Below are 13,813 nucleotides of genomic sequence, written 5' to 3'. Positions count from 1 at the left end.
AATAAAGAACTATAATATTAACCATTTTTGTTTGGGGTTTAATGATGTTCTCAGTGTTTCTCTATCCAAGTGAAATAAACAATTTTATGGAGTATGAACACATATATTATACTTATGTATTTTTCATTAATCTTTCTTTGCCGTTATGGTTGTCAACCACTAATACAATTTCAAAGAATAAGGAATGAATCAGCAATTTCCTAATTCCTGTACAATCCAAGCTAGTTTTCTACCTGGGAATTTCCATTATAATTAAATATTTTGACTGAGGATGTTTCTCCTTAATGCTTTATTTCCTAACAAAAATACTTTTACCCAGCAAGGAAAGGCCAGGATTCATACTTAAAACGCTTATCAGGAACATTGAAATATTATATTTTAAGCAATGGAGACTGAAATTTAAAATTTAATATATCAAGAAAAGGGGATGATAGTTTTTTGAGTATCAGTTAATTGTACATGGTTCTACACACACTTTCAGTGCTTAAAATTCTTCTGTGGTATAGGATACAGTTACCATAATCTGGACGTGTTTTCTAGATGACTTATTAACCAATTAAGAATGTTAAAATAAAAACCGAGAGGATAACAGTTCAATAATATTTGGGGGCAACTACAATATGCCAGGAATATAAACAGCGCTGCTAATCTCCTTTTCTCCAGGTGGTGTTCCCTGACGCATTTCAAACTATTTCAGAATAAAATAAATTGTGCGCTATGCCTCTATAGGGAACAAAACTAAGCAAACTCACAGTCACAAGGAGAGGTCATGGAACTTTACAGAGAGCACAGCGGTCATATCATGAGGCCCTTCACATTCCTGGCTACAATGTTTAATAAGCAAGAGATTCTAAAGAACAAAGTAGGTTTCAACCCAGGTTAGTCTCATTAGCCTATGATGACAGACATCCACAGGTTAATATAATGCAACAGCAGAGAGAAATTCAGCACTGAACTGGTTTGAGATGAAAGTTCTAAAATATGAAGATTTCTAGGGAATACTTCATGCTGAATTAATGGATGGATCCATTACTAGAGGCAGGCAGCATGTTAAGCACCTCTGAGATGGCAGATAAATGATCACTGCATGTACCAGAAGTGAGATGTCAGGTTTGACTTCGGGGTGGTGTAGCCAGTTCACTGGATGGATAATGTCTGATTTATACAAGCGGGAGTGCGCGGATGCTGCACACAGTCTAGTATCTCTGGCTTGTGCTACACGGTGTGTTATTCAATCGCACAAAGATTGCATAGGGGAATACACAGAAGTTCGACTTTCCTCCATCCTCCTTCTGGAGAACCCAGATTTAAATTTTACAGTTTATAAATGATAAAAGCTGACCTCAGTAATTTTTTGAAAGGCATACGTTTGAGGAGGGAGAAAACGTAAACAATGATGGGCAGAGAGTGGCGTGTGGCAGTATATGCAGAACGCCGTTGAGTTCCGGGCAGCCCACTCTCTCGATAGCCACGCTCAAGACTGACACAGAAAACAAATACAACCCAGGCTGGTGGGACAGACTGCCCCTTTGCATGGGGGCACTTATAGGTTAGACTGATTATAGGTTAGCCGGCTTATAGGTTAGACTGACTGCTGATAAGGTAACTGGAAACTGGCAGTTGAATTGAGAGAGGACCAAAGGGGAATGGACGGGAAGTGCCTCAGAATGTAGGATGTTTATTTACTTGAAGACAAACTGGCTGAAAAATTAACTACCTAAAAAAAAGCCCTCCATCTAGATAAAACAGATCCTAGGAATAAAGGGGGCTCTCATCCACACAGCGGAGAAGGTTTTCTAGCGTGACCAATCGCCAAGTTTGCTCTGGGGGTGGGAAGCAGGGAGGCTGTTCCCAGGACTCCAGGCTTTCAGTGCTAAAACGGGAGAGTTGGTGGTGCAGCAAAAATAGAAATGAGACTTCTCTTAAATAAAAATGAGACTTCTCTTTTCTGATAAACAAGCAAAATAAGGAAACAATAACAGGCTGGGAAACAACATAAACAGGCCTGAAAGAGTTAAGCAGTCTTGGTTATTCTTTAGCTGTTTCTACTAACCAACACTTGTAGCTGGACTTCTCCTTCACAAAGCTGATTACTCTCTGACTCCGTATGAATTACACTCTGCACCTGGCTTTCTTCTCCCCTTACACTCCCTTGCAGCATTCTTTGTTTCAGAGAGAAGGTCACCAGCCAATAACTTCAGAAAAGACCAACCCCAGTTACCAAGTTGCCTGATGCCATCTGTGGCTGTTTTGAAATTTTGCAAAAGAAAAAAAAAAGCAAGACCTTCATTAGGATATAAAACCTCTCTCTATTCCCAGGGCGGGGAGGAGGGCGGGCGGGGGGGCGAGTAGCCTGCTGTGTCCTCTCTTTGCCTGGCAAAGAATAAAGCTACTTTTTCTCGTTCCTCCAAAACTCTGCCTCCGTATTTCTTTACGGCATTGGTGCACGATGAGCCAAGATTTTGGCATCACTGGTCACCCTATTGCCAGTACCACTCAGACAATGAGCCCCTGAGCCAGTCCTGCCCTTCAGGGGACCCTTTTCTAACCCTCCTCCAGTCATGATTCTGCCCATGGCACCAGGGGGTCTCACAGGGGAAGGTGATGTGCCCACTTGGAAACTGCTCCCCTCTAGCCCATCCCAGAATCCAGAATTCCCACCCCAGAAGCCCTACTTGGGCTTCCGGAAGGATGGACCTCCTCTACCAGGTCCCGGAGGTGCAAGGCTGGGAGGAGGAGGGAGAAATGTGGCAGCAGGAGGCCTCCTGCTTTCCTTTGGACCCTTGCTCACAGCCCTGGAAATGTCAGGGTGCCCTGGGGCTTGCAGGGTATATACTTAGTGATTAATAGAATCTCATGACAAGATCAAACATACTCTGGTACTTAAGGATACCAATTGAGAAGATGATTGAGTAAACAGAGATGTTGCCTAAGTAAACTTAAGATTGGTTATTTAAATAAAAGCCCTGAAGTTGGAATTTTATTATGGAAACTTTCACAGCATATTGTTTAGGGACTTAGGAATATCTTAATAGATGTCAAATCATAAAGAACATGACAGGAGGCATAAAATCCCAATTCAAGACGATGGTTACCTGGGGAGATGAAGAGGTATGATCATGGAGTGACAAGTGGATGTTGGTAATGTTATCTTTCTTAAGCTGGAAAATGCATGTGTAGATGTGTATTTTAAAAATAATAATTAGTATTCTTTAAATTGTATATATGATGTAAGATGTGAACAATACGAAGTAACTGGGTGTGGGCTATTTGGCAACGCCCAGTGTATCTTTGCAACCCTCTGGTAAATCTAAAACTATTCAAAAATTATTAAGTTCATTTAATTAAAATGGTGTATATCATATGTATCATAATAAAAACAAGCAAAATTACAGAGTGCCCATGTGATATATTTCATTATAAAATAGTATAGTATGAATAAAAATCAATCAAAATTTTGTACAAAAAAATAGGTAGGCATCATTAAATCTGAACATGAAGGGTGTAAAGTAATTTAAGAATGATGATTCTATTTTCATTACTTACACTTTTATGCAGTCTGTTATTTTTGTCATCTCTTTTTTGCATCATTTAACAAAATGTTTGGGTTTTTTCTTACCTCTTTTGGTGCTTCTAAATCTTTTCCTTTGAAGTGAAAGCTCTTGATTAAGTTGTTCTACACAGATCTTGCTTGACTTACAATGTGGTTACATCTTGATAAACCCATTGTAAGTTGAAAATATCCTAAGTCAAAAATGTGTTTAATATATCCAACCTGCCAAACATCATAGCTTAGCCCAGCCTACCTTAAACATGCTCAGGACACTTACATTAGCCAACAGTTGGGCAAAATCACCTAACACAAACCCTACTTTATAATAAAGTGTTGAATACTCATGTAATTTATTGAATACTGTACTGAAAGTGAAAACAGATTGGTTGTGTGGGAACAGAATGGCTTAAGTGTGTCTGTTGTTTACCCTTGGGATTGCGTGGGTGACTGGGAGCTGTGGCTCGCTGCCACTGCCCAGCATCCTGAGAGAGTATTTTTCCACATGTCACTAGCCTGGGAAAAGATCAAAATTCAAAGTACGGTTTCTACTGAATGTGTATTTCTTCGCACCATCATAAAGTTGAAAAATCCTAAGTCAGGGACTGTTTGTATATCTTACCATGTATTAAAGGAACATGTTCCTATGGGCTGCTATAAAATCAATCATATATTCCATAAGGTTTTATAAACCACTTGGTTTATAAATGAACAAATCACCCTAAAGGAAGCAATTATATCTTTTAAGATTGTTGGCATTATGCTGCCTTTCACAGTAACGCATTATGTAGGGGTTTTTTGGTTTGTTTGTTCACTCTTAATATAAGATGAATGATTCACAGTCTGTGTACTTACTGTCAATTCTTAGAAAGGAATTTGTATTTTATTGATGAATAATGAAGACTGGGCTTTCAACCAAATTCAAAAGTGATTCTAGATAGAAGTCATGATTACATTTCAAAATAACAAGAAGAAACACCTCAAGTCATGATTAAAAATAAGTCTTACTACTAACAGTTTTACAACTTTGTCTTTCTAATTAATGTCAAATATTGTCTTATTTTAATTTTCCAGTGCTAAAGGTTCATTTCCACTTCCAAGGTTTGCTTTTTGAAGATTTTAGTTCAATCAAACATCCACTGGACAAGTAAACTCATTTGTTTTTGTTCTTTAAGAGAGATGGCCTGGTGCTGAAGGCTAATGCCTTCATTTTATCAACTATATCAGTGCATTATTACTTAGCAGTGAGAAGAGGCTTCTGGGGCTAATTAAGTTAGATTATTTGTCCACTGGCATAATATTGGCCTGCACTGAGCAGCAGAAAAGCAATAAGAACGCTCTAGAAAAGCTAAGAGGCATGATCAGGAAAACAGTGCAATGAAATGAGCCCATAAAATCTGAAAAAGATATACATGTAAGGCCATTCAACATTAGGAAAGTATAACAAAATTTGAAAGTAAGAACTGAAGAGCATGGTCTACTTGCAAGCAATCTCATTATAGAAATCATAAACGTAAGTCAGTCCACCTCCAAGAAATGCATTTTAGGTCATAATTAATCATCGTGATCTACTCAACATTTCCACGTTCAAAGAAAGTGAGAAATTATTCCATAATATTGACACTGGTTAAAACACGATGACTTTAGGACACAGGGGTAGTAACTGCGAACATGGTTCAATTGCCCATATGGAGCAACCGTCTCTCTTACCTCCAAAATAATAGGTGCCCCCTGAATAAATGTGCTCAGGCCCCAGGGAAGGAGATGCAGAAGCCACTTGGCCATCCACCACCACGCTCAGGTAACTCCTTTTGGCAGACAAAGAGATGGAATGCCACTGTCCATCATTTAATCCAACACCTGGGGGAGGTAAAATCAGTTAAAAGAGAGATACCTCTTAACAGTGAACACTGTAAGCAGTTGGTTAGAAATAGCAATGTACACATCACTCAATCAAGGGCAGTACTCACAACTATTAATGAAAGAAAAGAAGAAAGGAGAGAGGAAAGGGAGGTCAGCGGGCATTCAGCACCCTACGTGGAAAGAGTGCGTGATTATCCTCCTTTCTCGGGGCCTCAACAGAGAACAAAATTCTAACTCAACTTAGGACAATCCTGAATGGTTAAAATCTTTCAATGGTTCAAATCTTATTTGGCATGGACTAATTTTCAGCTTCCACCATGTAATTTACCTTTTAAAAGGAGGGGTTTGGGAAGAGCACAGATATTTTCCAAAATTCTAGGTTATACCCAATAAATGATTTATCTGCTCTTTTACACTTTGGTGTAGTCATTTTTTGTGAGACTAGAATATTTAGCAAAGTATATGAAGTCAATCATTACAAAAATATTTGAAGAGATTGTAATGCATGCTGAAAGCATACTGGTATAATGCAAAGTTAAAAAATAAAGCAGCGTGTAAAACCATATTTACACAGCTGATCGTAATAATTTTCAGATTTTGTATTTGCAAGTTCAACCAGTTGCCATAATTTATTGGTAGCTTCCAAATCAATACTCGGGGCACTTTTGGGGTCAGGCATAGAAATGCACAGAGCAGAGAAAAATTTGACTTGACTGACATGCATGCTTCTAGCTGAGGTCAAGTAAGGCAAAACTTCTTATTTCAGCTCTCACATGTAAACCTGTCTTCACATTTTTGTGTTTTTTGTTGGTGATTTTGCTGTTTAAAAGGCCCCCTGGCACAGTGATGAAGGGCTGTCTGGTGTGCTTAAGTGCAAGAATGCTATGATTTGCCTTATGGAGAAAATAAATGTGATAGATAAACTTCATTCAGGCATGAGTTATAAGCGCTGTTGGCCACGAATTCAATGTTGGTGAATCAATAATAAATACTAAATAACGTGTCTTCAAACACAACCATACATACAAGGTTGTGTTGATAGGCAGACAAAAATGTTGCCACCACAGGCTCACAGGAACCTAACCCTGTATTTCCCCTGGAAACAATGGTTTAGCATTTGCTAATTCCATGTTCACGGCAACTTCAGAGAACATAACTATTGCAAGTATCGAGAATCGACTCTATACATACAATTCTAATTATATTCCTAATTTTATATAAATATGGGAAAGGGCTGAAAGGAAATATCTCTACGTATAAACAGTAATTTTTGCATAAAAGAAAAATGTGGTTGTTTTTACTACTCTTCATAATTTTTCTGTATTTTCCAAGTTTACATATATAATAAAAAATCGCTATAATCAAAAATCAAGGTTTTCTTATCACCTATAGAAACAGTCACTAGTCCCTCCTAAGGCAGTCCCAGTGTCATGAATCCAGGAGACGGTGGAGCCTTTCCCTCTTAAAGGGAATTAAGTCTACAAAGGTTCTGTTTTGAATAGTCAGCAGACAGGTGGAATCTAAGACTCTCTATTGTATGTAAACCAGTAAGGTTTACATCCACCGAATAGTCAACTCTGTATGATTTTGCAGATCAAATTACTGAGCAAATATATAAGTACTCTATTAAATCTAAAAGTCATGGGCCTCTTTCCTGATATTATGTGCAATTTCTTTATTTCTCCAGCTATTTTTGACCACAAGCTTTCAGACAGAAAATGCATGGAAGGTCCATTAGGTTCTGAAGCTCTTCGCCCTGTACTCATTTAGTATAACACAAATTCCACCCTGGGCACTAAAGCTTATTTTTAAATTATATCCATGGAGCCGAAAAGATTTCCAAAGACCCAATTCTGATTTGGTTTGTGAAAGATAATGAGAAAGACCTAAAAACTGAAAAATGAAGAATGTAGGCTAGATACTTTTAGACACATTTTCTAAGAGTGGACTCTGAAATAGACGGCTGAATAGAGTTATATAATCCCTGACGATATGAGACTGGATGAAAATAAATCAAATGTCCCCAATTTGTCATCCTGTGCTTCCTTTAAGAGCATACATTTAGAGTGAAAATCCTTGTACTGAGTTTTGCGTCACACGGACGAACACTTCCCACCCTCCTCACCCCACCCTGCGTCTCCCACTATCTCTTCCTCAAAGCTCGGATGGGCCTGGACACAAGGCTCTGCTTCTGTTATCTCATCTTAGGCTTTCCATTGGCCTGGGACGGTGCTCATCAAACTACCTGCGGTTATGGACATTTTCTTTTCTGATCTACTGCAGACTGATACTTTCATAAAATTCAATAAAAATGAATGACTGAAACATTAAAGAAGGCAGATATATAAAATACAAGCCCACTGACCATATGCTTAGAAGGTGTGGCAATACCTTCTTGCTGTAACGGTTTCTAGGAGCTTACTCTCCATTTTTGTACTTATCTTGGTAATAAGTATTTCAGGGAACCAGTATATTCCAAGGAGCACACTCTGAGTAGCAGTGCTCCAGGTAGCTGCTGGGTAGCTGCCGCAGGATAAAGTCAAGGGCTTGGGGACATCTTCTGTCAATACAGAAGCTAATTTAGATTAAGAACACAAGTCTGTCAGGACAGCCATTCTGTGATATGACACAGTTAAACGCACCCATTTGCCCAGCTTGTGGGTTACGAAGTTGTGCTATGTTTGTGGGGGAAACTTCAGAAAGCTATTCTTGCGACTCATTTGTAATAGACATCGCTTGCTTACGATGAGGAGACTTTTATTACCTGTCAATGGGATTTATTGCTCAAACTAAATGATGAAAGACCCATTTAATTCATTTCACCTAACTCTACATAATAAAAAGGATAATTTTTAAATTGGATTCTATTTTTCTTTTAAATCTACAGCTCCTTCCACTTTAATGTCTGATGAGAAGTGAGCCCCTTTCCAAGGCCACATCATGGTGAAAGTGGGGAAGAAAAGGAGGAATGGCAGAATCTGTATTTTTTCTGATTCATGGTATAGGGTAACTAAATGCTAAGTCTAGCACACGACTCCCGCCACTCACAACTTCAGAATGTAGGGGAAGGGATAAGTTGTTGGTATAATAATAATAAAATAATAACAGTTTTAGTGACTATTATTCATAACAGGTACTGCGTGCTTTCTACGCATCAGGTCCTTTAATCTTCAACATTACTATTGTTATTCTCATTTTAAATATGGAGAAAATAAAGCTCAAGAGGAAAAACAAATCACCCAAGGAAGTATCCAGCTGGTGAGCTGATTCCAAAACCCACACTCTTCTCGGCCTACACGACAGGTGGTCCCCTTACTGTTTTGCTCATGTTAAACAATTAACTTTGAGAACGAGAAAAGCAGCCCCTAAGAGCTAGGGGCTAGCGGCCTGGTACTCTCAGGGAGGCCTTGGTGGTGTGAGATACTGGTGGGCATCCAGAGCTAGGCCTTGGGGTTCTCCCATTGAGCATGAACAAGCTCACAGAACATCAATATTAGACAAGGTCACTCTGTCACTACAATGAATTGGGACCAAAAAAAACCTCCTCAAAACAAACTAAACCCCAAAAGTGCTTTACAAACTGGTTTAAGCACAGACAAAAGGAAGGCTACTGTGCAAACCACAAAATACCAAGTCCTCTCCTGGATAATATGAATAACAACTGACTTTTAAAATCAATTACAGATTTAGCCTTATTTTATTCCTCCATCCTTCTAAATAATACTTACAAAGATACTTAACCACACAGTTACCCTCACCTCCTGGCAGCATTTAATCCCAAGCAATTTTCCATTTCCTTGAAACCTCCACGCAAAACAGCTAACTCAACCTAAAATCCTATGACAAGCCATCCTTAACACCTTTGTAATGAGACTCTTCCATGGTTCCCCTGGGTGAGGGCTCTCCCTGTTGCAATAAGCAACAAACCCAACCTGTTTGATTGCAGGTATGATCACTGTGGTCTTTGGGTAGAAACCCTTGACAACTCCAGCTGGAAGAAGAGAAGAATAAATGGAAAGGTTTGCAAGTGCACGTGGCAGGAGAATGTGGGATCCTTTACAAGAACCTTCTCCCTCTCCCCTTCTTCTCCTTCTCTTTTCTTTTCTCTCTCTCTCTCTCCTTCTCTCTTTTTCTCTCCCTCTCAGGCCCCAAAACACATAGACACACAAAATATAGGAGGAGGAAAAAGGTTTATCTCTGCTCTTTGTATATAATATCAGGGACCAGTCTTAAACTGCTACAGAAATATTGTGACACTTTAGCTGCCATCACTCTTTCATAAGATTATAACAGGCATCCATGAAGTAGGATGTGTAAATGCGAAAAAAAAAAAAAGCCTGCTATATAGGGTAGATTCTTTGCAAAGAAGCAAAAGGCAATTATACAAAGGCCACTACTCAAGGAGCAACTGAAGGAATTTGCCTGTTCCAAGTAACTTGTAGTGCTCTGAAACTGTGCCAGACATTCCTATATTCACTAACTATAGCCACTAACCAGAATTAAAGATCCATGACACCAGATTGCTCCTGCCAAGAGGAAAATATGGAGGTCAATGCTGCCAATCCCTTTAGGGCAAAGTGGGACTTTCAGGGTAAGTCCAGAATTAAAGATCCGTGACACCAGATCTCTCTTGCCAAGAGGAAAATATGGAGGTCAATGCTGCCACCACCTTAGGGGAAAGTGGTACTTTCAGGGAGCGATGGGGTTCTAAGGTGAAAAGTAGGAATAGTCCAACAGTGAAAGGGAAGAAGGGGGAACCTTAAAAATGGCTTCTCCTGGGCGAGGCAAATCAAGAGGGCAGTCCCACTGCCAGGGCCACAAGAGTCACGAATGCCTAGTAACTGAAACATGCAGAAGCATCTCACAGGCGGAGTCAAGATGGCATACTGGGAGAATGCGGAATTTGCGTATCCTCACAACTAGGGCACCTACCAGGCACTGGTGGGGGACCACGGACACCTAAGGGAACGGGAGGAACCCCTAGTGACTGGGTAGGACGTGGGGTGTGGGGGTAGTGGGGGGAGGAGAAGCAGAGGCGGGATGGGACTGGCGCCCCTGAGGGGCGGCTGGGGAAGGGGAAGGGATCCCACGCCCAAAGGGGGAAATTGGGGAACCACTGGGAGGGCAGAGGATCAAAAGGTAGTGTGGCCAGGTTTACCATGCCCACTTGGGCCCCCGGGAGCCTGCTGAGAACCCGGGCCTGATCCTCTGCCCACAGAGGCCCCCTCCAGCTGCGCAGGTCCTGAGGGAGTGGGAGGAAGGCAAGGCGGAGCTAAAGTAAAGGCCGGACCTCCAGGACCGGCACCCCTGAGGAGTGGCTGGAGGAGGGGAGGAGCTCCTACACCAAGCGGTACCCACCCCCATTAGGGGGAAGACCCTGGGGGAGAACGTGGAGGAGGGGCGTGGAGGAACGGAAGGGAACGCAGCCAATGAGTTCCCTGTCCACTTAGGCACCGGGAAGGCTGCTGGGCTCCCGGGCCTCATCCTCGGCCCTCGGAGCCTCCCTCCTGCGCACGGAGCCCAAGCCCCGCCCCCACACCCTCACCCAGGGCCCCACCTCTACACTGGGAGACCCCGTCCAATGAGCTGGGCCTAAACCCCAACCACACACCCTCACTCAGGGCCCTACCTCCAAACTCCGGAAGCACACACTCCAGAGGCCCTCCTTTGGATGTGCTGCCTCTCCCCTTCCCCAGGTCCTAAGCAGACACCCCGCCCCACGCTTGAATGTCTCCCCACCTAGACCCAGCCCCCGAGGGACTTTTCCAGCTACCTAGATCCTAAGCCTAGGCCCCGCGCCATGCTCAAACGTCCCTCCCCTAACCGCCTAGGACCCACCCCACCCTAAACCCCACCCCTGCCTAAGTTCCACCCTCATAGCCAGGGCTTTTGTTTTTTTTTTTTTCTTTTTCCTGTTGTGGTTATATTTTACCTTGTTGTAGTTGTTCCAATTATAGTTTTATTTTTCCTAACCAGTAAGACAGGAATACAGCACCACCCATCAAAAAAAAAAAAAAAAGAAAAGAAAAGAAACGATAAAAAAATATGTTACAGTGATGAACAACACAATTACTGGAATTAAAAATACTCTAGAAGGAATCAATAACAGAATAACTGAGGCCAGTAAGACAGGAATACAGCACCACCCAATCAAAAAAAAAAAAAAAGAAAAGAAAAGAAACGATAAAAAAATATGTTACAGATGAAGGAGCAAGGTAAAAACCTACAAGACCAAATAAACGAAGATGAAATAGGCAACCTACCTGTAAAATAATTCAGTTATGATAGTAAAGATGATCCAAAATCTCAGAAACAGAATGGAGAAAATACAAGAAACGTTTAACAAAGATCTAGAACTAAAGAGCAAACAAACAGTGATGAACAACACAATTACTGGAATTAAAAATACTCTAGAAGGAATCAATAACAGAATAACTGAGGCAGAAGAATGGATAAGTGACCTGGAAGATAAAATGGTGGAAATAACTGCCAGGGAGCAGAATAAATAAAAAAGAATGAAAAGAATTGAGGACAGTCTCAGAGACCTCTGGGACAACATTAAACACACCAACATTCAGATTATAGGGATCCCAGAAGAAGAAGAGGAAAAGAAAGGGTCTGAGAAAATACTTGAAGAGATTATAGTCAAAAACTTCCCTAACATGGGAAAGGAAATAGTCAGTAAACAATAGTGGAAATAACTACTGCAGAGCAGAATAAAGAAAAAAGAATGAAAAGAACTGAGGACAGTCTCAGAGACCTCTGGGACAACATTAAATGCACCAACATTCGAATTATAGGGGTCCCAGAAGAAGAAGAGAAAAAGAAAGGGACTGAGAAAATATTTGAAGAGATTATAGTTGAAAACTTCCCTAATATAGGAAAGGAAATAGTCAATCAAGTCCAGGAAGCACAGAGAGTCCCATACAGGATAAACCCAAGGATAAACACGCCAAGACACATAATAATCAAACTGTCAAAAATTAAATACAAAGAAAACATATTAAAAGCAGCAAGGGAAAAACAACAAATAACACACAAAGGAATCCCCATAAGGTTAACATCTGATCTTTCAGCAGAAATGCTACAGGCCAGAAGGGAGTTGCAGGACATATTTAAAGTGATGAAGGAAAAAAACCTACAACCAAGATTACTCTACCCGGCAAGGATCTCATTCAGATTTGATGGAGAAATTAAAACCTTTACAGACAAGCAAAAGCTGAGAGAGTTCAGCACCACCAAACCAGCTTTACAACAAATGCTAAAGGAACTTCTCTAGGCAAGAAACACAAGAGAAGGAAAAGACCTACAAGAACAACCCGAAACAATTCAGTAAATGGTAATAGGACCATACATATCGATAATTACCTTAAATGTAAATGGATTAAATGCTCCCACCAAAAGACACAGACTGGCTGAATGGATACAAAAACAAGACCCATATATATGCTGTCTACAAGAGACCCGCTTCAGACCTAGGGACACATACAGACTGAAAGTGAGGGGATGGAAAAAGATATTCCATGCAAATGGAAATCAGAAGAAAGCTGGAGTAGCAATTCTCATATCAGACAAAATAGACTTTAAAATAAAGACTATTACAAGAGACAAAGAAGGACACTACATAATGATCAAGGCACCAATCCAAGAAGAAGATATAACAATTGTAAATATTTATGCACCCAGCATAGGAGCACCTCAATACGTAACGCAAATGCTAATAGCCATAAAAGGGGAAATCGACAGTAACACAATCATAGTAGGGGACTTTAACACCCCACTTTCACCAATGGACAGATCATCCAAAAGGAAAATAAATAAGGAAACAGCTTTAAATGACACATTAAACAAGAGGAACTTAACTGATATTTATAGGACATCCCATCCAAAAATAACAGAATACACTTTCTTCTCAAGTGCACATGGAACATTCTCCAGGACAGATCACATCTTGGGCCACAAATCAAGCCTCAGAAAATTTAAGAAAATTGAAATCATATCAAGCATCTTTTCTGACCACTACACTATGAGGCTGCAAATCAACTACAGGAAAAATACTGTAAAAAACACAAATACATGGAGTCTAAACAGTGCACTACTAAATAACCAAGAGATCACTGAAGAAAGCCAAGAATAAATTAAAAAATACAAAGAAACAAATGACAATGAAAACACAACGCCCCAAAACCTATGGGATGCAGCAAAAGCAGTTCTAAGAAGGAAGTTTATAAAAATACAATTCTACTTCACGAGTGCTCGTGGAACATTCTCCAGGATAGACGATATCTTGGGTCACAAATCAAGCCTTGGTAAATTTAAGAACATTGAAATCGAATCAAGTATCCTTTGCAACCACAATGTTATGAGACTAAATATCAATTACAGGAAAAAAACTGTAAA

General features: G+C 40.4%; 1 protein-coding gene across 5 annotated transcripts in view; it reads right to left on the bottom strand.

The window, feature by feature from the left end:
• CNTNAP4 (contactin associated protein family member 4) overlaps window positions 1–13,813 on the bottom strand; it is a 287,771-nt gene that overhangs the window by 88,683 nt on the left and 185,275 nt on the right. For all 5 annotated transcript variants that reach the window (XM_024124937.2, XM_024124939.1, XM_024124940.1 and 2 more), the window contains one exon: window positions 5,261–5,410. In XM_024124937.2, coding sequence (XP_023980705.1) covers window positions 5,261–5,410 — 150 coding nt within the window. The remainder of the gene's footprint in view (window positions 1–5,260; window positions 5,411–13,813) is intronic.

This window comes from Physeter macrocephalus, chromosome 17 (assembly GCF_002837175.3).
Source record: "Physeter macrocephalus isolate SW-GA chromosome 17, ASM283717v5, whole genome shotgun sequence".
Classification (NCBI taxonomy): Eukaryota; Metazoa; Chordata; class Mammalia; order Artiodactyla; family Physeteridae; genus Physeter; species Physeter macrocephalus.
The sequence above is the reverse complement of the archived record's forward strand: the minus strand, read 5'-3'. Positions and strand labels throughout refer to the sequence as shown.